This window comes from Cyanidioschyzon merolae, chromosome 19 (genome assembly GCF_000091205.1).
Source record: "Cyanidioschyzon merolae strain 10D DNA, chromosome 19, complete genome".
Taxonomy (NCBI): domain Eukaryota; phylum Rhodophyta; class Bangiophyceae; order Cyanidiales; family Cyanidiaceae; genus Cyanidioschyzon; species Cyanidioschyzon merolae.
The window spans coordinates 279,738-304,099 of record NC_010145.1 but is presented as its reverse complement, the minus strand read 5'-3'; the positions used below and the strand labels follow the sequence as shown (position 1 = coordinate 304,099).

Genomic DNA, 24,362 nt, shown 5'->3' with positions numbered 1-24,362 from the left:
CTGGTGGCAGTTTTTCGCACACGAGCCTTCTGGCAGTCACACTCCAGTTGATTCTGGTTCGATACTGCATCGTCCCTGCTTCAGAATGGATCGGGTACCGGGTGCCTGATTATCGAATCCGCGATGTCAAGAAAGAATGATTTCGTGCATATTACCTAAACGCATAATAGCAGCAAGTTGTTTCGCCACGGTACAACAGTTAGAAAGTAGAAACGGTGTCAGCAACCTCGTTCTTTTCCGTAGTGAGTATACGCGCTATCATCACGCTACCATCTTCACTGCAGGACGCAAACACACCTCTCGATCGGGGTCGAAAACGAATTCGACTTACCGCTCGAACGTGTCGGACGTTTTCAGACATCTGGAGCGCTTTCGAGCAGTAAGGCGCCACCGTGCTCACGCTGAAACCGTGAAGAGCTCCGGACTCAAGGCCAGCGAGGACGATGGCGCGATCCGGCCTGTCACTGAACACATCCATCGCCGTGACGGCACTGTGCAGACGCCACGACTGAAGAGGCTCTGCCAAGGATTCTGCTTCTGGAGCATCGAAATTCGAAACTTGCCACAAGTGAATGCACTTGTCCCGTCCACCAGTGGCGAAAAGCCCTTGTTGGGGATCCACCCAAGCGCATGTGAGGATCATTCGCGCATGTGCATTCTTTCTCCGCGAGATAACCTCTCGGGAATGCACATTCCACACAATCCACGAGCGATCCCTCGCCACGGACAGCAGGAGGTTCCGTCGGGTTTTTCCTACGATCCTATACGCGAAACGAAGGTCCGTCACGGTCAGATCATGGCAACGAAGATCATGGAGTTCAACAGCCGCATCTTGAATCTCCCACAGCTGAATAGCGGATTCCCGCATAGATTGTGCGACACAGGCAGAGGCTAGGATGAAAGAGCCGTCCTGTTGCTCGATGGAATCCAACCGCTGAACATTGTTTGGATGAGCAAATAGTTGCTCGCACTCTGGCCATAGAGTGTCTTGCTGAAGTGTCGCCTCCGTTCGAGGCGAAGCGCCCGATGCAGGGAACCTTCCGAGTCGTCCGGCGCTGGGGCTCAGGTCCCTATGAATCTCCTCACCCTCGTTTGATTCTGATGCTTCATACTCAGGTTGGTTCGTAAGGGAAAGCGCGATGCGGGACGCTCGAACGGGACGCGGCTTTCCGTCAGAACAGGCCTCCGGCCTCGTTGTTTGCAATATACCAGATAATTCCTCGACAAACTGCTGGGGAGCATCAAACAAACGCACCGCTTTTTCTTCTGCAGCAGATGCTAGTTTCAGCCCACTTTTTCCGACAAAGCGAACAGCGAAAATTTCGTGACCGTGCACCTGAGGGCGTGCTAATTCCACCCACTGATACGCAGTGGTGACCTGCGCCTTAGCAAAGAGTCTGCACGTCATATCCCGCGAAACGGTGACGAGCATCAAGCCATCAGGGGGGCACCAGTCCAAATCAGTAACGCCCAGGTTGTGCCCCCTAATGCACGGCTCATCGTTACGCCACAGATTCTGAGATGATGCATTCCGCCACTGGAAGACGGCACCAGTGTAGGTTGTTGCGAAAACAACGCTTTGACCGTCATCCCATTCCCCGTAGGCGGCGCTGTAGAACCCATGGAAGGAGCTTTGCTCACCGATAACACCCATCTCTGCAACACGCTGAATCCTTGGCGCTGAATCCCCACTCAGCTCCCAGAGCTTCACGGTGCGGTCAAAGGCTGCCGTCAACAAACGAGGCCTCTCGTCTGCACAACACGAGCCCCGGATAAATTTCACAGTGGTAACAGCTGACTGATGATCATAGAGCACCGTAAGGCACTCCGGGTCATCTATTAAATCCAAATGTCCCTGATGCGTGCTCGACGCGACGAGCCACAAGCGAGCTGTGCCGTCTTGACTCGCAGACGCGAGTAAGACGTGCCCAGTAGCATTCCGTCGATTTTGCAGTTGATCGGCGCATTGATTTCGGATGTCCATCACGTGCAGCGCCACGTCTCGAATACAGTCTGCATGTCCTTCGATTGTTGTTGTTCTTGCGAATGTTTGGTGCTTGCTGTTATACAAAAAACCTTCAATGGTACCTATGGTATTGCCAACAAACACGAGATAGCATCCATCAAAAGATTGCTCCGATCGTATCGCTCCAGAACCCAAAGGCAAGCAGTCTACACTCTCAGGCAAGGCTGTAAGTTGTACTGCCGATGCCGTGTTCGCATACTCAAATGCATAAAGATAGCCACCAGAAGTACAACTGAAGAGCGGCCCGCTCGTACCAACAGTTGCCACTTCGCCGGCACCAGGCGGAACTGCTAAACAAACAATCGAAAAGAGTGAGTGATCCGTCGCAGAATCTGTCGTTGAGAATAGCTTCGCCAGGTCGAAACGATGAATCAAGCCCTGCGGGCGCCAAACGCACAGAGCGCCGGCTGCGTCGCCACTCACGAGTACTCCCGTGCCGTAAAGGTTGCCCTGACCTCCGAGTCGCTGCCAACGCAGACAGTTTACGATGCCTTCGTGGCTAACGAGTGAGTACCTAATTCCTGTCAGGTTCGTGACGTAAACTGCTCGATCGTTGCTGAAAGCAAGCAACGATTGTGTGACAGCAGCACCTTCGGAACTGCACTTCAACCGAATACAGTCTAGAGCGTGGTACCCAGCTCGGCGGCAACCGACCAGCTTTTGTTCGATTTCAACGCAGGACTTCTCAAATCCCAGCGAAAGGTCCCCCATTACGCTCTAGAGAGCACTTTAGTCCACCAAGAGGTTCATGGTTCGAATAGGTACTCCAGGATACAGAACGGCGCATAGCCAGTGTCCGTGTCGGGTAAAAATGGGACATTGAAATGCTTGCCCTCATTCTGCCTTAAAATTTTTTTCGAACTAGGTTTAGAATGACAGCCTCGACGTTCAGTGTGCAGTAACGGTGGCATACGGATTCAGTCCTACTCTAGGTCTTCTTCGCATTCGGATCCGCATAGTGTCTCCAAAACTTTAATCTCGGAATTCTTTGCGTCACCGAAATCAAGTCTATTCGCGACGCCCTCGAGCTAGGGTGCGTCAAATAGCATATGATATTGTTTTCCTATTTGCACGCACACGTCCCTAAGTCTCACCTTCTCTCACGTGTCGCGCGCTCAAATCACGCATTCTCAAAATTTATGATCTTTCTGGTGCAAAGCAGCTCCAGGGCGCATAAACTCGTACCGGTGCATTGACAAGGAGAAAACGCAGCGTCATCCCTTGGCAGCTCATTCACAAACGCATGACAGAAGTCCACCCAAATTGTCACCTCAAATAATCGATCCTGTCCCTATCGGATATCCCCATCTCTTTGTGGCCCGCCACGATGCGACGTTCGACACCTGCGTGATACCGCTCATGGGATATTCTCCCTTGTGCTCGCATGTCTTCTGTTTTGCATGGAGAGAGGCCTTGCAGTCGGATTTCAGTCATAAAACCGTTCATTTCCAGTAGAGAGTGCGTCACAGCGTCGCATGAGCTATGCGTGGATGGGTCCAAATCTCTGCATTTGATTTGTGGCCAATCGTTTTCTTCGGATACGTGTTTCATTATGGAAAACATCTCGTTCCACATACGTTTGTGGATTTGAACAGCAAGCGCTGACACGTGCAGCCGACAGAGCACTCGCCAAGGGAACCACTGGCAGGAAACTTCATGAACTCAGTGCACGACAAGAGGCACAGGAACGGAGAGAGGGAATCGAGGCGTGGCTTCTAAACCCGTCCAGGACATGAACGATGCAATGAGACAAGCCTCCACGGGGCACATATTGACCCTCGGAATTGGAGGAGGTATTGTGGACCTATGGGAATATTCGACCACAGTCAAGTGTCACCGCTGCGAAGTTAGCACCAAGGCTGCATTCTGAGAAGATGCAAAGTGGGAATCACCGGGTAGTTCGCAGCTCACGCTCGTGTATGACACGGGTCGACAACATCCGCAAGAAGCGAACCAAGCACCTGAATGATATCAGTAATACCCTTCTGTTGCTGACTACAAAGCTGGAGAGAAAGGAGTGATCGGCGTATCTAGAGAGGAAGATGAGAGAGAAGAAAAGGAAGCAGTCACAAAAAAGCCCAAAAGTGCTTGTGTTAATGACAATCGGAACGACCCAAACTTAAGAGTGTACACCCGAGCCAGACGATCCACTCAATTTCATTCCGCCAAGGGTTTCGGGCCTAGTGGTCACTCTGATCATGCCAAGGCTCTATCATTCGCGGCTCCTCCAATCCAGACTTGAAGGGCGTTGCGCTTGTTGAGACCTTCACGAGAAACAGTCAAGTTATGGCTGCAGGGAAACCCCGAACTCAATGCTTCCGAAATCCCGTTTGCAAAGGTACGGACCCTTCGCCTATCCCTTAGTCTCAGGTCTTACTTTCTGCGTACTCTTCCTCGCATTGGACAGGGACTTGCCGCAGAAAACTTTCCCTTACGCAGCGCACTGGCATATTTTTTGCTGGCAAGTCGTGCTGTTTGGGGCCTTATTGAGCGTATCTTTGCGTGACCCCGGTACTGTTACCGCAGCAGCTGTCAAGTCGGCTGCAGAGAGGGAACCCAGATATGACGGCGTTTTGTACGTAGCAGGTGTCAAGTGCGAGTTCTGCGGACTGGGGCGACTGCCCCGCGTTTCACACTCAAGTGTGACGGATCGCTGCATCGAGTGCCATGATCACTATTGTTTATGGGTGAATAACGATATTGGGCGGAGAAACCGCCCCCATTTTATTTTGTTTTTGTTCCTGCATGTCTGTGCCGTTATCCATGGGTTTCTCATCAGCGCCTCCGCTCTCTTGGATCAAATACAGCGCTGTGGGCCGCCTTTTGAGGCGTTTTGGACAGGAAGCCGCAGAGTGGATACCCAAAGACTAGAATGCATGTATTTCGATGAATTTTTTTGTGTGCTTAGCTTCTCGTTTTTGCTCTGTGTAGTTGTGTACTTATTTGGTTTCCATCTCTATCTAGCGAGCAAAAACATGACATTTAAGGAGTACTACAAGTGGAAAGCAGTGCTCTTCGCCTGGAAGGAGCTTCAGACTACTAGAGAAGGGTTAGAAGCTCCTGAGCCGCAGGATTTGATCTTCGAAACATTTCCAACTTTAGAATTTGTGGATGATTCCCACAGGTCTATGTTCCAGGAACGAGATGAAAATTTGGGTGATAAGCATGAGCACGCAAAGGCTGCAGATCTGGTTTCGTCTACACATCAAAGTTGGCCATGGAATCATCGTGGAGCGCCTCCGGGAACCGGGTTGGATCTTCAGGACAGCAATCCGCCTCCAGTGCACTTCCCGTATGATAGGGGCTCTGCCTGGCGTAACTTTTGTGAAGTCCTCTGCAACGCGTTCGAAAGAACTTCGAGGCTATAGCTGGCAGAAGTTGACCATCACACTGAGTCAAGATAGGACATCTCACGAGGACTCTACAACGCCACTCCAGGGGGCTGCAAGGAGTATCACGGGAACGTTTTTTACTTCCAGGAGAGTAAGCGGCTTGTCCAACGAATATCTACTACAAGGCATATTCGGGTCAGCTCCGATAGAGCAAAATGCTCATTACCAACTACATGCGACGCAGGTACGTGAAAAATGCCATTTCTTCTTTGTCTGTCCTGATTACTGTACAAACAGCTTCGTAGTCTCAGAACTTGAGTATAGGCGCCGTGCGGACATCGGGGGCAGCGTGAATAATTGGTCCCAAACCCATAAGAAACCCGAATTTGAATCTGGAAGAGCATATTAAGCGTGTCTGGGGCAGCAATCCACATGTTCCAGCGGTAAAGCGAGCCAGAATGCTCCTGGAGATGGCGACGGAGGTTATGATACGTCACAGGCTTACGATATAAACGGGAGAAATGTTCGCGATATACCAAGCCGCCCACCAAACTGCAAGTCATAATACACGGATTCGATGCCCAAAGGCGCTCGGCGTTGAAGTGCATAGCGGTATCCAGTGCTTCAGGCTCTTCTTCCAGAATGGATCCCTGAAACACCTCCGAGATTCTGGCGTCCATAGACGGCTTTATGGCATAAAACGACCTGGACTTGGATCAGAAATATGCAGATCAGGCGTTCTTTCGAAGGGTCTCTCGAGAAAGAACCATAAACAGACGAATGCCAATAGCAGGTTCAAAATCATACGGATAGTGCTCAACGTTCTACGCTGCCGCTGCGCTGCTAGAAGCTCGGTTGCGACAACCGGTGGAATAAAATATCTTGGTTCGACCAGTCTGCTGGGCACTAGCGTCAATGCAGTCGCCGAAAATAGCAAGAGACGCTCCATGCGGCCTGTAGATCGCAAGTGACTCAGCCAGCATGCCATGCTGACGGCATACAGCGGGACCAGTGTGTATCTCCTTAGATTACCCGGGATGATAAAATACCGAAAGAAATAGAATACGTAGTGTCGATTATCTGCGAGGACGAATGGGTGAATACACGTGCCTCGACGTACAGCTATAGCAGCTACGGTTGTGAGACAAATGAATCTTCTCCAGGATTGTCGAATGGCTTCCGCTCTTACAGCCAAGTATTTCCCTACTGATGAGTTGCCTGCGGATTGGAGAAACAAGGCGCGCCAGCCACCAGCCAGTATAAACCAGGTCGTGACAAAGTAGAGACAGTTTGACCAGTGTGTAGAAAGTCCGTGTCGCTCAGCATCCCCCAGATAGATGCTCCCTCCTTTGATGAGAACGTGCCATACGAAAAAGGCCACATATGCGAGACCCGCAGTTCCGTGGGCGAAGATGATCTCCAGTTGCGCGGTGGTGCTTGCGGCAGCTCCTAGGGCGGTGAGCCCCAGAAAAGTATGCCAGACGATGTAGGACTGGCGCGTTAATGAAGCGAGCATCCCAAACACGGCGCTTTGAAGCGGCGAAGTCGGGTGTTGCCCGCGTTGCTGACGCCAAGCTCGCACATAGAGCATGAAAGCCAAAGTATCGGTGTAGCACAGCAGACTCGAAAAAAAGAGAGGCAGAAACGTTGCCAGGGTGATTGCTTCCTCGGCACTCATCCCAGGGAAGAGCATCAATTCCCTTGTGGCAAGAGCGAGAGGTATCGTGCCGACTGCGAGGCGCCAGAGCCATGGTGGACATGTTGCATACCGCCAAACCCGCCACAGCAAGCATAGAGGACAGCCAAAGTAGTAGGCGCCCGGTGGTGTCGTGATACGTCCCCATTCGACAGATAGCTTATTTTGCTCGCAAGCTACGCTAACGACTCTGCAACACACCGCGTTCGCTGCGGGTATGTGGTAGAGTTCGTCCATGTATGGAAGAGGCTGGCGAGCCTGCAACCATACTTGTGCCAGCAACAGCAGCACAACAAACCCTACCCAGGGAAGAAAACGCCTCTTTCGGGCAAGTTCCCGCTCTGGGCGAGGCATCACCGCGATCTATCTTTGTGAGAACGTTCTACTTTCGAAGCCGCGTGCAAAACTTCCAGTGTATTGGGCATTATAGCCTCAAAATTACTGCAGTGACTCCAGCAGTGCGCTTGCAATGCGTGCTAGAAAAACCAGCAGACACCAAGTTGGCAAGCGTACACGTGAGTCTTGAACGGCACGAGAGGGTTGCCGACGCTATTCCTGGGGTTCGTTTCAACTCAGCACCAATGGTATGTTGAGTATACTTGCGACAACACCTCTGCAGTTCTCCCAGGTGTCGATATTGCTTGTGCAATCGGGTATCCAAGGCCAGTCAAGAAGCTGCGTCGCTCAAAGAAAACGTTTATGAAGTTGAGGAGCGATGCCCTGGAGCGGTTTCGCGGGCCGCACATCGTCGCCATCATACCTGCCGAACACGAGTGCACGATGAACATTCATAACGCTTCTTGGTGTTGACCCTGCGGCAGTTACACGGATGGAGGCGCTTTCTCTACTATCGAAACCAATTGTTGATTTTGCAGAAAAGTCTGTGCGTCTTTGGAAACGATGTACGAAACCAGATCAGAAGGAGTATGCACGTGTCGCTCAGGCGGTTTTGCTAGGTATTCTGCTTCTGGGTTTGATTGGGTACTTCATTCGTTTAATCCATATTCCCATCAATAATATCCTTCTGGGTTAGATCGTGTCTTGTAAGGCGCCGTATTGGGGGTGGGAAGGCAATCCGTCCGAGACGCCGTTCCAGGGCAGCGGCTGCTGCGTCGCCGACGAGGGAGGCGAGCGACGGGCTGCGCGGTGTTTCGTGTAAACAGGGTCTAGTCGGAGATCCACGCTTACACAGCAAGCCTTTTAATGCATATGGGGTTGGGTATGCACGCTAGTGTTGATCAATTGCTCCAGAGCTTGGGCCTGGCCGAGTTCGTTTGCGGGAGTAAGGCTTCTGCGAGGCGCTCCCAAGCACGTAACGATATCGGTTTGGGACGCGCTCGCTGGCCTTTCCGCAAGCCACCTAGTCCACACTGTGCTGCCCACTGGAGTCTGTGGAGTTGAAATCGGCCCTGAATATGACACTTTTCGACGGTTGCGCATAAGAACGAGAATACAGTTAAACATCTCTGATTGGCAACATCTCTAGTCTCGTCTTGCTGGCTGCTTGCCGAAGCTGTTATACGTGTATTTTAGAAGAATGCTCTCTGATTTGGCATCATTTGCATCTCTCGGCGAGTATAGATAGATCCGTGTCGGAAATCTAAGCCCAACCTGTGACTCTATGCGTAATGCGCCTGAATTACGAGACCCTATCAACCGAATCCGTTTCCACTTTGAACCGGACAAATGAATCCATTCATGGACATGTCTGAGCGGATCCTTGCTTTAGTGAAGTCCTTGCAGAGGAGCATCACCAGCGCGAGAGGGCCCCGGGTGGTTTCCCGACACTCGGTCGTACACCGAACAGATTCATTCCTTGCCGAACAGTATCAGAGAGCGCAAGCTGAAGTCGATTGCAAGTGAAACATTCGCGTGTACCGTCTACATGAGCCGGATGTTGTCGTTTTCGCTTTCGGGCACCATCGAAGAGTGAAGGCAGAGGCTCGCTCTACAGTGCTTATGAAACGGTATAAAACTATACAAATGATCTTTGACACGGGCACCCGCAGCGGGCGGCCACCCAGCGCATTCGCCCTGATGAACCGGGCGAATAGCTCCTGCAGTGCCTGCACTGCACGCACAGCGGGAACGCGGACGCAGTGCGCGTTGGCGCGATGCGCACCGGTGGATCGCTACCGCGCATTCCTGTACCGGATACGGACGTTTACCTGTGTCCGTGCTGAGCTGGGATACCTCGTGAGTGAGGACTAGGGCGTTCGCGCTGTTTCTGAAGCCCAATTGCTCTGCTGACTTCTGTTCGAAAGTTTTCTGGGGCGGAACTGGTTTGTTCGAGGAGTGCTCGCGGAGAATAGGCACGAAACTTTGCGGAACTTGCTTAGCTGAGGCACGAGGCGAGTTCTCTAAGCTGGCCCGCGCTCCAGTGGACAAGGCTGGAATCTTTCGTGCTAAATGTCCAGGGATAGGATTTATCAAGTTGGCGTCGTTTTTGAACACGACGTGCTGACAGATAGTAGCGATGAAGTAGAATCGACGAGCGCAACTTGTTCGGAGCGGGACGAAAAACTGCCTTCCGCAGCGCAAAATGCACCACGCTCTTTGGGAGGTGTTCCAGACTCGATTGAGCGAGCGCGGCGAGATCAGAAGCAGGAACGGTATCAAAGGTTCGATGCCTCGCAGGGAACTAGGCGAATGACATCTATGGAGCGCTCTGGAACGTCATTTTCTCTGGCGGGAGGTGTCCAAAGCGAACGCAGCGCTGGTGCTGTCTCCGCGGAGACCGCTGATAACGACGAGGCACTTTTCCAAAAGTTTTGTGCGTCACTGCTGGCTCCTTCTGCTACGGCTGCACTAGATGAGCTGCTTTTCGAGGATGATGGGGACTTCGAACTCAGACAGGTCGACTTTGAGAACTCTGAACCCAACGAAGAATACCGCGCAGACACAGGCGCACGCATCAGCTCTGAAGAACTCTACCAATTGGTTGCAGAGGACTGCCAGCGAACGCTTCCAGGAAATGAAATGAAAGAGAGCGCAGAAAGTTTTCGGTCGACGACAACGCCGCACCGCGCTTTTACTGAAGCAACGCCAAGACGGCCACGAGTGCACCGGGAATCGCCGTCGGTCGGAAACGCTTCATGTGAACGCGAACGGCTTTTCCAGATGCTCAAGTTCAAGCTCTTCAAACCGGAGCAAGAAAGAGAGCTCTCGAAGCAACTCCACATTCACGTGCAGCTTCTTCTTCACATTCTGTTGATTTCTTCGCAACGTCGCGCGAATATTGACCTATCGCCTGAACATGTTGTTCATCGCCAACGTGCTCGGGAAGCAGCTTGGATGATGCTTGATGACTTGCGGCGAAAGCGGGACGTCGCCCGCGAGTACCGCAGAGCGCTGGGTGGTATCGAGCGAACGTTTTTCGACGCGATGCCCCTTGATTTGCTGGAACAAATCGAGCAGCTGCTTGTCAAACCGGCATTATCGAATCCGGATGGCCTCGTAACAGCAGTAGAGGCAAAACGTGCCTATGCCGTCCTCGAGAGCCATCCAAGCATGATTTTACCAGAATACCGTTTAGCATACGGCGTCGATATCGAGTCGGATCCGAATATTTTACGAGCTCTGGCTAGCAGCGCCGATGCAGAACTATTCTGGACTGAGGCCGAGGATACGCTCTTGGAGCGGTGTTTGAGCAGGCACGGCGTTATGTGGCAGGAGCACATCGACGATTATCTACCGCACAGGAACCTCGAAGAATGCGTCGGTCGCTATCGACTATTGACTCGCCGGGATGCCCCCGCAAATCCTATCAAAACCTTGAAGTTGAAGGCACAGCAGCCGCTGTCGGTACAGGAAATAGAATTGCTGCGTCACGGCGTGATGACCTATGGTGAGTGTTGGGATGCAATCCAAGCCTTCCTCCTTCCGGGTCGTGATAAGGTTCTACTCGAGCGCGTTTGGAGACGCGTTTCCATCAGGGCTCGCAAGGAACTTCGTCGAAGGCGCCGACGTCAAGAGGCATCTTTACGTCAGGCGTCGGGCGAGGGGTTGCAGCGAACGCCAGCTCCAGTTGTTGTTCACGACAGCCGTCACGTAACGGAACGCCCACGGACGGACGGTACAGAAGCCCGACACGCTCAGACCGAGCGCTGTCAGGAGCTGATGTGGGAACCATTTTCGCCGCAGGAGGATCGCGAGCTTCTTCTTCTCGCTCGACAGTATCTAGGCTCCATGAGCGAATCTGCCGCATTTGAACTCGTGGCCCAAAAAATGCAAAGGAAGCGCCCGCCAGAAGCGTATCGAGCAAGAGCATGCGAACTTATCGCGCTGCTTTAGAGCAAGCACCCTTCTGCAGTATACTCTAACAGTGTCTGGAAGCTGTCGCGTGCACTGGTAGCTCTCCAGCACTTTTGAAAGCCACACAACGCTGAAAACAGCCTATCTGCCGTGTATATAAAAACCAAAGTGCGAGCTGCCGTTCTCGTTCGGTACGAAATTCGGCGAAAGCGTTTCCTCCAGGCCAACAAAACTTTCCGTGGGCTTCCTGTGAGACTCGAGCTGAACCTACCTGCTGTGAGCAGTTCGCTACCCTTATTGCCGCTTCATCCGTAACCCCTCCAGTCAATACAGGCCATCAAATTTACTCGGAAACGACACCTCTTTAGTCTGTTCTGCATGGACGTAATCGTTTCCACGAGCACACTCACTTAACGGGAAGCGATACCCTAATATTCATCGCTGCTAGTTCGTAAACAAGATACTTGAAAGCGTACGGCATGTGCACGCGAACGACTGGGGAGCGGGTGTTCGTCCGGGACTTGACCGAGATCCGCGAGGTAGCCCCCAGACGTTCGTTCGGAGCTGCGATGGGTGCGAGTAGCGATCCGTCGAGAGCGCTAACGTATACAGTGTGCAAGTCTGAACAGCTCTGTAACCGATCCTGGAGGGTGTAGGCAGCCCCACTGGCAAGCAACGCATCACGCTCCATCTCACCGAGCCGAATAGCGCCACCTCGCTTTCGGCCTCGCAGCGGTTGTCGGAGTGTCTGGTGAACAATACCCTCAGTTCGCACCTGAAACTTGTCTGCAATATGGTGACGAAGTCGCTGCCAGGCAATCACGCCGATGAATATTTGGACAACAAACGGCTCGCCCGTGTAACCGTTGTACATCGTTTCTGTTCCGTGGTACGTGTATCCGGTATTAAGCAACAATCTTCCAAAGAAGTCGTGCGGTGGCTCGTTACTGCGATCACTTGCGTCCTCCGTTTCTCGTTCAAAAGCACTCGCGTCAATTGGCACAGCGCCGTGAACGGCTGCAGCTTTCCCTGCGATAGACTCCACAATCATACCGATGGTCATCCGCGACGGAAAGCCATTCGGATTGAAGAGAATATCCGGAACGATCCCGTCGCTCGTGTACGGCATATCCTCAGCGGGCCAGATTGCAGACAGCACCCCTTTCTGGCCATGTCGAGAGGCAAACTTGTCCCCGATGACGGGTCGCCGAGGCGTCCGGGTCCGGATAGCAACGCGCCGTTGATTCTCGGCGAGGAGCACAGCGTCGACATAACTCGTCTCACTATTCCGATAAAGATGAGGTCTCCGGCCCTGAATACTATAGAGCACCGAGCCGGGTGTCATGCGCTCGCCTACAGCTGGCAGTCGGCTGAACCGGGCATCCTTTGCGACATTGAGCTGATCCAGATCCACGAATTCGCAGCCGTAGATCGCTCCGTGGGCGAGACCCCTATCCAGACTCGCTCGGTTGATCACCATACCGTCCTCCATATCGTAACCAGTGTATGAGATCACAGCGACTACTGCATTGAAGCTCGATCCGAAGACCTTGGACCAACCGGCTTGGGCCTCAGAGCGATTCTGCACCAAAGGTTGCTGGGGCGTCAGTAATCGGTAGGACTTGGTGTCGAACCTCCGATCCCAATCGTGAAAGGGAACGCCCATGGCTTGTTTGCCCATCTGGCACTGGTAGATATTTCGCGGTGATTGATTCATGTTGCTGAAGGGAATAAACGAGGCCAGTAGACTGAAAATGTTCGTTGCGCTCAGCTCACGATGAATGGCTGCGTTTCCAGCACGAGACATCGACTGCGACTTGCACAGGTCAACGGGCATGAAAAGTTGCTCCATGGTGCCTATCCATTCTATGCCAGCTTGCGGCATATTCCACACTGAGCGCATGAGCCGTGACGGTGTCGAGAACACCATGACGCTCGGGAAGAGACGCGGGATCTCCACATCCACAATTTCTGTTTGGGGGAAATGCTCGAGTTTTTGCTGACGCAAAAGCTTCCCCAGCGGTACATCTCCATGCACATAGCCTCGAATCCGACCATCCACCAGTACTGGTCTTGCATTCGCCGGTGGCATAAGCAGTGCATCGTTGTGAGCGAGAGGATGCTCCAGTGGCAGCGTCTCCAAGATCCATTCGATTCGCTTCTGCTCCTGCAGTACCTGTTGTTGATCCGCGACGACGCGGCACATTCGCGTGAGATGATTGAGAATTCCACAGGGTGCTCCATCGGGTGTGTGCACCGGACAGATGAAGCCCCAAGTCTCCGGCTTGAGTTTGCGAGACTCCGACGTGCGCAGATTCAAAAAGTACTGCCCTCGATGGACGCTGTAGAAGTGGGAAAGGAAGCGTTGGAAGTTGATCCGATCCGCTATGATGCTGTAACCCGACGTCTGTAGCAACTCTGCACCATCCCGCAGGGACGCTGTTCCCGTGGATAGCAGGTGCAACATCCTTTCGCCTACTCTGATACCACTGCGAGGTTTGCTTACACATTTGCGGACAAAATCTGGGTCTAGTAAGCTTCCCTGATTGGCTCGCTGAGTCAACTGCCGGGAAATTTCATCCCGTAGCGCGAACAGGGCGTCTTGGAGCTTCTCCTGGAGGAAAAGCAGCCAAAGCTGTCCGGGCAAGAGGAGCTCCTGGTTCGCTAGCGAATCTGGATCGTCCTCTGCGAGACAGCCAGTCATATAATGCAAAAGCTTCCGCGACATATAGGCGAGGAGCTCTAGTTTTTGAAGTGGATCGTCGAGGTGAATGAGCACATATCGACGCAAAATAAACGCGCCACAGCGCTCATCGGAATCGTCAGAAGACAGGTACTCTGGAAACAGGCAACGGAAACGAGCACCCAAGTAAGACAGCGCTGCGTGCTGGGTACCCTCACCACCAGTTAGTACATGCAGCTCACGAACCGTCATGAGCGCTCGCTCGCGGATATAGCGGAGGTTTTCATCTGCGTTAGTTCCGCAGCATCCACTTGGCATTGTGAGCAGCAAAAATAGCTCCCGATCAGCCAGATCGTAAAGGGCTTTCAGCACAAGCCCTAACGGTAGCAAGTATTCTTGGCGTTTGACGGAAAATCGAAGCCTAAGAAGACCAGTTTGAAGGTAGTGGAGATGATTGGTAACAACTCGAACTCGGTCAGCGCGTCGACAGCGAATCATTGCACTGAAGCGAGTGAAGTGCTCTCCACGTCGGACGTTTGCATCACGCGCTATGACCATCACATGGTTGGCTCGCGGCATAATCACCATTCGCAGCAGCTTTTCGACACCATTCACGATGAAGTAGCCACCGTAATCGTACTCCTCTTCGTGAAGTGCAACGCGCTCGTTTGGACTCAGTCCGTCTAAGTGGCACAACTTGGATCCCACTAGTATGGGAACCTCGCCCAGATGCCGTTCGCTGCGATAAACATCTTCCGCGTAGGAGCCGTTTGTCCAGAGCGCTGTATTACATAGCGTGCTGTCTTTCCGGTAACAGCCGTGCGAGATGCGCGTCGCTCGCCAGCAGAGAACGACGCTTAGCGAGCCTGTATACGACGACTGCAGGGCGCGACACTGGTGCGGGAGTATCGCTGAAGGATCTAGACCCAGTTCGAGTTCATCTGCAAAGCCGCGCGCTCTGAGGTTGCCTGTAGACTGCAACGCGCGAGCCCTGGGCAGACGCGGCTTTTGAAGGCGGAGGTCTTCAAACCAGACCTCAAGTCGTTCCTTGGACACGTGGTCAGCTGCTTGCTGAACGGTTCCTTCAAGGATAAGTGGCTCGATATCGTGGAGCACCTGCTGCAGGCCCTGCGTTATTGCACTGTTGAAGGATTGAAGATGCGGCTCCAGAATCTGAAGAAGCGTTTCTGTCAGGTGTCGGGTTTCCGACTCGGATAGAACGGTACCAGTGGTTTGTTGAGCGTGCGTCATTCAGGAGAAGCCGTCTCTTACCAAATACCCCGAAAGCGGGTTGCTGGATCGTACTGATGCGCCTCTGTTTCTGGCGGCCGTACTTTGGAGAGAAGCACTGCACAAAATGATATCAATCGCGCGATCGGACACCCTTAGTTAACGTAAAAGATTCTCCGTCCCAAAAGAACTTGAAGGAAGCAGCTGGACTCGAAAGCTGCCCAGATGTTATTGCCGATCGCCTTTGCGAAGTAACTTCTGAGAGCCCGGCCTACAAGTGTACTCGAACTCGAAAGCCGGAACGATCCCGTCGCCTAACCCCGAGTGCACCTTCGTTTCCAACCTCAGTAGTGATGGTGGAAGATCTCTACGCTGGAGTCACGGCTAGAGCGAAAGAGTTACGAAAGCTTCTCGCATTAAAATATCCTTTTTGTTTGGATTATGGACATATTTCATCAATGCCGACAGAGTTCGCGAGTGAAAGCGGCTACTCTAAAATTTGGGTATTAGCACTCTGTTATGAGCACTAGCCATTGCGGGATATTTCCGTGATTGCTTGCTGATCGACTCTTTTTCGCCGGCTTTTGACGTGCTGTACATTCTTTTCCCTCCGTTCCGGGTGTCAGCAGTCCGAGAATATTAATGAAAACAGTTAAGTCTCAATTACACCACTTCCGGTTGTAGTCTATGATTTTCACGCATAGGCCCGCGTTGCGATAAACACATCGCCTGGCACGCGGCAAAAACATCCGGGAGCTGTGAAATTGAGACTTACGGGTTGTCATCAATATTCTCGGACTGCTGACACCCGGAACGGAGGGAGAGGAGCGATCGGGGTGTTTAAAGCCGGAAAAAAGGGACGAAGACGACACAGTCAGAGACGTATCCTGTGAAGGCTGGCGCTCATACGAGAGGGCTAAAGCCTAAACTTTGGCGTAGACGACCGAGTTAATAAAGTCGACCCTTTCCATTTCATTCTGAATTCTGTGTTGCCCAGCGTGCGTGCTTATGCGAAAACTGAGTGTACAAATAAGTTCGTAAATTGACAGTTATAATCCCTTATAAATGTATTTTGGTAGATGGTGTCACGGGTCTCACAAGTCTTGCGTTTCGTTCAGGAACTGGACAAGCGCATCGGTTCGCTCTCTCGGAGGCCATGTTCATCGCAGTGTCGGCCCTGAAGGGGCAGACCACTCGGCGATGCGGCTTTGACTGGCAAGATTTTCTTACGTCAGGAATACACAACGTCGAAAGGAACGCCGCGTTGGCGTTTTTTAGAAGCGCGGCCCACAGAGCAGGTCGAGGGCCTCGAACAGCAACTCGTGAAGTTTTCGCCCTTAACGGCAACGGGCCGGGGACCTCTAGGCGACCCGGAGATCGAAAGCTCGGCCCCAATAAGGACCTCCTGTCGGATATCGAACGTTTCCGACGCCAGAGTCCTGGCAACGCGGAAAAAATACAGGTTGGAGAGTCAAAACCTGTCGCTGGTAGGCTTCGTAGCTGGCTCACAAACCTGTTGATTGCAGACGCTTTTTTAGTGTTCTTTTTCATGGCGTGGCTTGTTGTTGGAGTTATTCTTCAGTTGACCAGCGGATACAGCGCGTTGTTGGATGTTTGGTACATACTTTGGCAACCAGTTGTGCAGCCATTGCTCGGCTTGCTCATGGCAGGTGCTCTCGCTTCGAAATTCCTGCGCTGAAGAACGAGTCAGCGTTGAACTGCTAGCACCGGCCTTGAGCATATGCTCTTATCAAGGCTAACAAGGACACTGCCACGGGCGATGGGAACTGCTCCTACTAAGCTTCAATAGCATATGTCCTCGTTCGTGGGCATCTATTTCTAATAAGCCTGATAAGCACATTGACACATGGAAATGACGATGCATTTTTCGTTGCATCATCGACAGACTGAGCTCTAGGCGATGGAGGACCAGGGGATGGTGCTCCGATTAGCATGCTTTGTCTATTCAGGATAGCAATGAAATCAGCAACACGAGTCTATCGACTCATTCCTCGCGAGCATTCAAATTTCGCCGTATGGAACAAACTATTCAAAATTTCATACAAGTTCCCCAGCAGCTTGCGCAAATGAACGGTTCTCGCGAAATGCAAATGCAATATCGTCAAAAAGCGGGTTCAACACGAATTGGCTTTCGTGCAGATTTGGGAGTCGAGTACTCGCAAATCCAGCGTAAGCACAAGAAGAAGACGGCACTGAACAACTAAGCAGGTTGCAGGCACAAAGACCCATGAGGATATGCCAGACCTCTTCGATCTGGTCCTGCAAGGGCAACGGGTATGCAGGATGACCTTCTGTGGAGGCGTGAAACTGCCGAAATCTATGCCATATCTGTTGGAAACGGAAAGTTTCGGAGCCCTGCTGCACTGCCTGTCTACCACAAAGTGCTGCACTCATGAGGACCTGCTGCTCGATCTGGCTTAGCTGTTTCACAGCACTCTGGACAGAGCTCGGAGTCAGCTCTCTAATTGCCTCATCGATATCCACAGCAGATACCAGGCGATCATGCTCGTTTTCTGAAGCCCTCAAAGAACAATCCTCGCTATGCGAGCGAGCATACGCATGCAAACAGATGGCCAGTGCTCGTCGAATATCTCCAGATACTGCCGCAACTCTGCGCGTGCAGAGCTCTAATGCGTCTTCATCGAAATGTTGCAAAAGCTGGGGCCCCAATTTGTGGCGAAGAATCTGCTGCAACTGGGTCACAGAATAGGGTTTGAACACCTGACGGTTCATTCCGAGCCTGGACGCAAGCCGAGGTAACAGACGCTCCGGTAGATCGAGGGTGTTCGCAATACCAATGATGACTAGTTCTGATGCAGGCCGGCTGGCCCAGTCAAGGAAGTCATACAGCACCCTCTGCGCCGCTGCGGAATGGTTCAGAACGAGTGCATCCATTTCATCTAAAAGCACTAGGATAGATGAATGATGCTTTCTGTTATGGACGCCTCTGCGCTGACGGAAACGCTGATCGAGCAGACGTGCCGCCTCTGCAGGCGCCGGTGGCCGTCGTCCACCGGCGGCACCTGTGCTGCGGTGCCCCAGTCGTTGTAAGAGAATGTTATATGCTCTTGTTGGATCAGGGATAGTCATGCCGTTGATCTCGATGTACTGAAAGTGCGGTACCTGACCCTGCTGACGTCGCTGCTCGAGTTGTTGTACAGCACAACGGACTACAGCCGTCTTGCCGGTGCCAGGTACTCCGGAAATATAAAGACAACGCTCTGAAGAGCCGCGCAAACAGTCGGTTAGGAACTTCAAGACACGCTCAGTCTCGACGTCACGGCACACTAACTGGACGCGGGGGGCCCCGAAGCGGGAAACTTGGAGTAGACGGGGGACGGACCCCGTTGGCTCAGATACCTCCGCGAACTCAACGGCGTTCTTTGAAATCCTCGATTGGCGGTGCTCGTGGGCACCCACATCGGACGGCCAGAGTAATAGCTGACCTCCAGCTCTTGGACGCGGCGTCATATCTGACTCCTGGCTACAGTTGTTGCCGCGCGATCTGCCGGCCGCTGCACGTTGCCTCGAGCGGAGACGCAGCTGAAGGGCTCGCTCTTCTGCAGGATCCCAGGCGTCTTCATCGCCGGTATCATGAAGATCGACCTGCTCGGCGCAGTCGCCATCATTATCGACGGGAAAGCTGTTTTCAACCATGTAACGAAGCAGAGCGAGCAATGATCGATGACTAAAACTGTCTCTCTGAATGCTCGAGGCAACGAAATTAGAGTCTGGTTGGTGCTCCTGAATCCACTGGATCGTCATTGTGGACGGTGCAAAGCTCCCCGTGATAAAGTCATAACGTTCCCGGCATAAGAAGACCCGAAGCTCCTCTTGCTTTGACACAGAACTGCTTCGGGTGCGCTTTTCTAGAAGCATTCGCCATTCCATTTCGCAAACGATGTGGCACCGACCGACGACGCAATCGGACTCATTTTCGTCGAGATGCTCGCTCTCAAAGACCTCCTCGTGGCCTACCGTGGTATGCCAGTGATAGAGGTCTTTCATACGATAAAACCATTTTACCAGGATACGCTCGTCGTTCCCTGTACTCTCTCTCGATATCTTGAGAATCTGAGCGATCCAACACGTCGTCAGATCGATCTCTGCGACATCCTCAGGTCCTTGGCTCCGTCTGCGGCCCCTCGGAGTTGTGGCGGCTATTGTCCGCGACAGACTACCCCCCGCTGCAGTATCTTGTGATTCCTTTTTCGGAGCCCTCAGAAGCACATAGTCTCCGCAGTTGAAACGCCGTTGTTCGGCCTCTGTAGGGAGACTTGGTCGAGAGCTTGCGCCCGTCTTTCGCACGGTACGACGCTTCAGTTGCGTTCGCCTAGGCATGAGACCACCCTGCAAATCCTCTTCACGTTTTTTTCTTTTACAACTCGCTCCGTTTCGCATCGAGTCCTCCCTAGCACAAGCTGTGCAAGAACGCTCTCTGGTTGTTCTATTCCTTAGTCCGCCTTGTGGCTGTTTCTGTCCACTTTAAGCCCTGTGCGCTACCGCTAACAAGACAAGGCACCCAATACTAACCGAGACGCTGAATGCTGAGCTGGTTAAAGAAACACAGCCAGATCCTGAAAAAACGCACACGCATACACGTTCAATGGAACAAAAAAATTCCCGCCGTTTACGTTAAATTAATGCCTATGCACAAACACCTCTCCGCCTTAACGTGATCGGCTTCCTGATAATGGTGTCACTTTTTCCATGTAGACTTCGAGCCTGAGAGGCTACAATACCAAGGTAGATTTCGTCAGGTCTTGGGGGCTCGTCTTCAGCACCGCATATCTCCTGATATTGATAGCGACGTTGAAGTTTCGGCTCACGAACTCAGTGCGTAAATTGCCGCTGGAGGAAATCACCAGAGAAAGTAGTCCTCGAACTCGTGCCCTACGTGACATTCGGTGCTCCGTCAGCTCCCCATGCTTCGCTATCGCTAAAACGCTCCGCTGGCTCTTTTTCCATTTCCACCTCAAAACTGTACACCCCCAGCTCGTCTCCTGGGTTTTACATATTTTCAAATGAGCACAATTCTTTATGAACTCAGGTGAGAAAATTCCTCAAGCGTGAAGCTCTTGCGTAGGAGAGACGAAATGTGCCCCAGTGTGTCGTCGTGTGCTGAAAGCTTCAGCGATTCGGCCAGCGGAGGGATCATTACGTTTCACGATCCAAAACGGTCATTCGAAGACGTTGAATCACGGCAATTACGGAGGGATGAAAAGCTACTGTACCCAGGCAGGATCCGCAAATGCTCGAAACCAAGTCGAATTGTTAAATACCATGTTGATCAATGGAAGGACGTCGCCAGACGTCAGGAGTAAAGTCTTTAATGATTCCACAAACTTGGTGGCGCTGTTGTATGAGCCTTCTTCACTTGCGAAACTGAGGCCATCAAATGAATCCATTCCAGCTTGAACTGATGAAGATATCATCGTTCTCTTCGAGTACCTTCATGCATGCATCGGGCCCCCAGTCAGCGAATACCCATCCATGCCCCGATCGTTTTTCCGAAGAAGGTTTCATCGATTTGAAAAACATACCAATGTCTCTGTGCTTCATATCGATCGCAGCGTTCCGAGAATTCTGTCGTTGCGATTTCGGTGGAAGCTGACGTTCATTGAACTTTGACTTTCTTGTAAGCGTATCCCAGTGTTTTCAAGACTACACGAACAAACTGCTGAGTAACCGAGACGCCCGTGGAGACTTTCATCGTCCTTTTTGCTTTCCGTAAGGCGATTAACGGGACGTTTTCTACCACCGACAGCAGGCAATCTCCGAGAATATTGGTTTTTGCCTGTAGTGTACATGCTTCTCTCCTTCCAGTGTTCCTGAACCATCTGAAACTGTGGTATGACTGACCTGCAGAAGGAATGCAGTATTCCGTGTATTGCTCAGTAAAGAATATATCCTACAGGCAATTCGACTACGATCTACAGGGCTCATTCAATAGTGATTTCGATATCTTGCTATACGCTGCAGCAGAGGCTGAAACGAAATTGGATTGAAAGCATATGATCTGGCACAGTCCCGAGTGTCTCTAACAGTCTGCTACCTCTATTATGTTCCACCGCAGGTGCGAGTCCTTTACGGCCTCTTCGCGGTTTACCGCAGATTCATTCGAAGCGCGTTCATCTTGAAGAAATACAGTATTCAAGGGGAAGGTATGCACGTAAAAGCCGAGGATCCTGGAGGACCGTCATCCCTGGCTGCCCGAAGAAAACGCAAAAAATCCTCTCATCGCCGATCATCGAGCGAAGACAAGCAAGTTACGAGGAAAAAAAGAAGAATAGGGGACACAGACGATAAAAGGTGTTTGCTAGACGTGACAATGACGAGACTGTTGTGGCGCAGGGGGCGCGAGTACTTGGAATTCTTGCAATGTTGAGCTCCACCAGCGTCAATGCACGCAAGGAGTTCGTGAATCGAGACGTGAACGCCGCCATCTATACCAAACGATGTGCGGTGCTGAAGAGGATACCCGAGGCGCTGGCGCGAGCCCGTCTTGTGAGGCAGCCTCTCAGGCTCGAGGTATACATGCAGAATCTGGAACTGATAGCAGGCGGCCGGTCAGACGAGAGAGTGAGGCGTCTGCGAGTGGGTGTCTATGTACCTATCATGGTCGTGAACCGCTGCTCGTTGTACCGACTATAAACTTAGAGCAGTGGATTCTGGAACAACTGTTCGAGGGCGCGCTTTTGTTTCGATTGCTTTTCTCGCAGGTGTTCAACCAAGCAATTGTGTACTATAGATTCGGGGGAAAGTCGCGAAACGTTTTGAGCTTTTTATGGCTTGCTTGCGCAAACCGCCGTCATTCTTAACTGAAGGCAACGCAATCCGATAAAGTGCATGAATCAGCTGTCTCGTAGTGCCTGTTCCTAGAACTGCGCTCCAAAACGAGAACGTACCAGACGCCACCTACAAGCCTTGCTCGTTTTCAATCCGTTCCACTCCACAGTTCCGTTCAGAAAAAGCAGAGAAAAAACCACACGATATGAAGATTCTGTACCGTCGATACCGACGGTAATGAAGAGGCACGGGTGGACGACGCAAAAGCACGTTGCTCCGTGAGACCGTCGTACGTTGAACGAGACGCGCACACTCTCATACGCACACCCGCGATCGATTACATCATGAAAAGCGAGCGGTTACTACGGGACGGACGAGTGCTCGTCGCTCTCAATGAGACTTCATTCAGAGAAGCGTGCAGACCTGGACACGGGCGCCCTAACAGGGATCATCGATGTTCGCACACCAGGAACACGCGAGTATTCCGAAAGGATCAGCAGTAGCAGCAGCATGGAAATCGTGTGGTCGCCTACTTTTCGCCAAACGGGCGGGATTGCCCAACAGCTCATTCGCGGTCGAGGCAGTCCCCAGGATGCAGAGCTGAAGTGGATGCCCTGCACGCTTGCTCCGGGGTGCGCCTTAGCGACCATGCGGCACATGCGGACGATCTTGGGGCAGGGGCACAGCGAACCGCGCTGGGGCCGCCAACGGTTTCGGTTGTATAGGTCGAACTGGCGTGCAATCGCCTACGTGGTCAGTCAGTTGGACAAAGCATCGACAGACGTGTCGCATCGTTTGGTGGAGGACGAAGGCGCTCGACGTATTGCTGCGCGCAAAGCACGTACCCGTGTTCGTTGCGCGAGAGCGCACACCGAGTGCAGGAATCGATGCAGTACGTGCTCCCGTTGATGAGTTCAAAACGACGTATACGCATCACAAGAATGTGTGCACGCTGAAACGGGTAGAGAAGATGAATGTGAAACGGAACCTGATGCACGACGTGGTGTGCGGGAAGCGGGGCATCGTCAGGTAGCGACGAGGGTGCAGGTGAGCGGCTGGCAACGGCGTGATTCCCCGAGCAGCCACGCGTGCAAGCACATTCTGCGCGGAGACTTGGGCGTCTCAACGAGCACCCGGAAACGTCTCGTGCTTCCGGAGCGTCCATCGGTTTTGCATGAAGCGAGCGCTCGAGGTAGTAATCGGTTCGACCTTCGCGGCGCCATGGTACTGGAACGCAGAAGGCTTGCGATGAAAAGAATCAGTGGCGGCGAGAGAGGGCTCTGGATTCCCGACTGGAGCTATGCACTGGTACGATATGGATCAGCAATCGAGTGAGACTTTTGCACCCTCATATATACGCTGTGATTTGGATTCCCTGGCAGTTGGAGAAAGATCGTGCTGATATACTATCCGATTTTGCTGCGGATATACGAGCGGTTGAGCTGAAACGTTTCCGTGAGCCCTAGCCGTTTCCAAAACTGCTTACAAAATTTGTACACAACAGACGTGCTCTGGAAGGCGAGGCAATTTTTTAACTGCATGATCATTGTCCGGAAACCTAATAGAGTCTTTACACTGGCCAATTTTTCGCCTTCTGCTACAGTCTTGGTCCCCCAGGGAACAGGCGCTAGTGGATTAAGATGCAGAGAAAAAATCCATTCATTTCCTTCGCCAGCATGCGGCTGGGGCGTCATGCCAGTATGAGTGGATGCCTCTGGAAAATGTGTCGATAGCCCGGCAGTCCGAAAAGTACTGTTGGAGACGAGTCGAGGTTTCTTCAATCAACTCAGAATGCATCTGGTGGAGTGGGCGTTTGATACTGCCTCCTCAAAAGCGTATTGAAGGAAGCAAACGCCCAAAGAATCAGTGAATTGTCCGTCGAGAAGAGTCGAGTTTGGCGCACACAACCACCAGTGCCTCTGGCGGAGCGGGCACTTGCTCGGGACTCGGCGACGTCGTGTCGAAGAAATCGCCAAGCACCGCTCTTACAATTGTATCAGACCAAAACGGAGAACAGAACTGCTCCCTCTTGACTTCTCTTTGGAACTTTTCCTCAGATATACGGTGTCGATATTCGAAGTGCAGCAAGAAGGGCTATTCATTCATGCGTAACTTAAGGATTCTCGCTTCTCATTCCTTCGTCGCTTCTTTGCCTTTTTCGGCTGGAATTCATAACCTTACCGAAAATCAAGATGATTCTCGACGCCTTCGAAGCAGGGTTCGTAAAATGACTGAAATTCTTATCCAATTCATTCGAACAAGTCTCCGCTCATTACCATCCCTTGCGTTCTGCGTGCGCAAATCACGCATTCTTCATGTTTTCGATCTGTC

General features: G+C 52.2%; 8 protein-coding genes and 1 non-coding gene across 9 annotated transcripts, besides 1 other annotated feature; 4 read left to right on the top strand and 5 right to left on the bottom strand.

The window, feature by feature from the left end:
* Positions 1-199: 199 nt before the first annotated feature.
* Positions 200-2,737, bottom strand: CYME_CMS119C (similar to Stat3-interacting protein; the record flags this gene model as incomplete). Its single annotated transcript, XM_005538730.1, has 1 exon — positions 200-2,737. One exon carries the CDS (start codon positions 2,735-2,737, stop codon positions 200-202), a length of 2,538 nt encoding a protein of 845 aa, XP_005538787.1.
* Positions 2,738-4,338: 1,601 nt separating this feature from the next.
* Positions 4,339-5,394, top strand: CYME_CMS118C (hypothetical protein, conserved; the record flags this gene model as incomplete). The annotated part of the gene is made up of 1 exon (XM_005538729.1): positions 4,339-5,394. The coding sequence occupies one exon, from the start codon at positions 4,339-4,341 to the stop codon at positions 5,392-5,394; it is 1,056 nt and encodes a 351-aa protein (XP_005538786.1).
* Positions 5,395-6,046: 652 nt separating this feature from the next.
* CYME_CMS117C (similar to alpha-1,2 glucosyltransferase) lies at positions 6,047-7,408 on the bottom strand (the record flags this gene model as incomplete). Its single annotated transcript, XM_005538728.1, has 1 exon — positions 6,047-7,408. The coding sequence occupies one exon, from the start codon at positions 7,406-7,408 to the stop codon at positions 6,047-6,049; it is 1,362 nt and encodes a 453-aa protein (XP_005538785.1).
* A 475-nt stretch (positions 7,409-7,883) lies between these two features.
* CYME_CMS116C (similar to protein transport protein SEC61 gamma subunit) lies at positions 7,884-8,087 on the top strand (the record flags this gene model as incomplete). Its single annotated transcript, XM_005538727.1, has 1 exon — positions 7,884-8,087. The coding sequence occupies one exon, from the start codon at positions 7,884-7,886 to the stop codon at positions 8,085-8,087; it is 204 nt and encodes a 67-aa protein (XP_005538784.1).
* A 1,376-nt stretch (positions 8,088-9,463) lies between these two features.
* Positions 9,464-11,347, top strand: CYME_CMS115C (hypothetical protein, conserved; the record flags this gene model as incomplete). The annotated part of the gene is made up of 1 exon (XM_005538726.1): positions 9,464-11,347. One exon carries the CDS (start codon positions 9,464-9,466, stop codon positions 11,345-11,347), a length of 1,884 nt encoding a protein of 627 aa, XP_005538783.1.
* Positions 11,348-11,714: 367 nt separating this feature from the next.
* On the bottom strand, positions 11,715-15,242 carry CYME_CMS114C (RNA polymerase I second largest subunit; the record flags this gene model as incomplete). The annotated part of the gene is made up of 1 exon (XM_005538725.1): positions 11,715-15,242. One exon carries the CDS (start codon positions 15,240-15,242, stop codon positions 11,715-11,717), a length of 3,528 nt encoding a protein of 1,175 aa, XP_005538782.1.
* A 1,135-nt stretch (positions 15,243-16,377) lies between these two features.
* On the top strand, positions 16,378-16,920 carry CYME_CMS113C (hypothetical protein, conserved; the record flags this gene model as incomplete). Its single annotated transcript, XM_005538724.1, has 1 exon — positions 16,378-16,920. One exon carries the CDS (start codon positions 16,378-16,380, stop codon positions 16,918-16,920), a length of 543 nt encoding a protein of 180 aa, XP_005538781.1.
* A 359-nt stretch (positions 16,921-17,279) lies between these two features.
* On the bottom strand, positions 17,280-19,643 carry CYME_CMS112C (similar to origin recognition complex subunit 1; the record flags this gene model as incomplete). Its single annotated transcript, XM_005538723.1, has 1 exon — positions 17,280-19,643. The coding sequence occupies one exon, from the start codon at positions 19,641-19,643 to the stop codon at positions 17,280-17,282; it is 2,364 nt and encodes a 787-aa protein (XP_005538780.1).
* An 892-nt stretch (positions 19,644-20,535) lies between these two features.
* Positions 20,536-22,301, bottom strand: CYME_CMS111T. The gene has a single exon (XR_002461652.1). It is a non-coding gene; the product is annotated as a hypothetical transcript (transcript).
* Positions 21,752-24,218: a sequence feature (possible transcribed region).
* Positions 24,219-24,362: the final 144 nt, after the last annotated feature.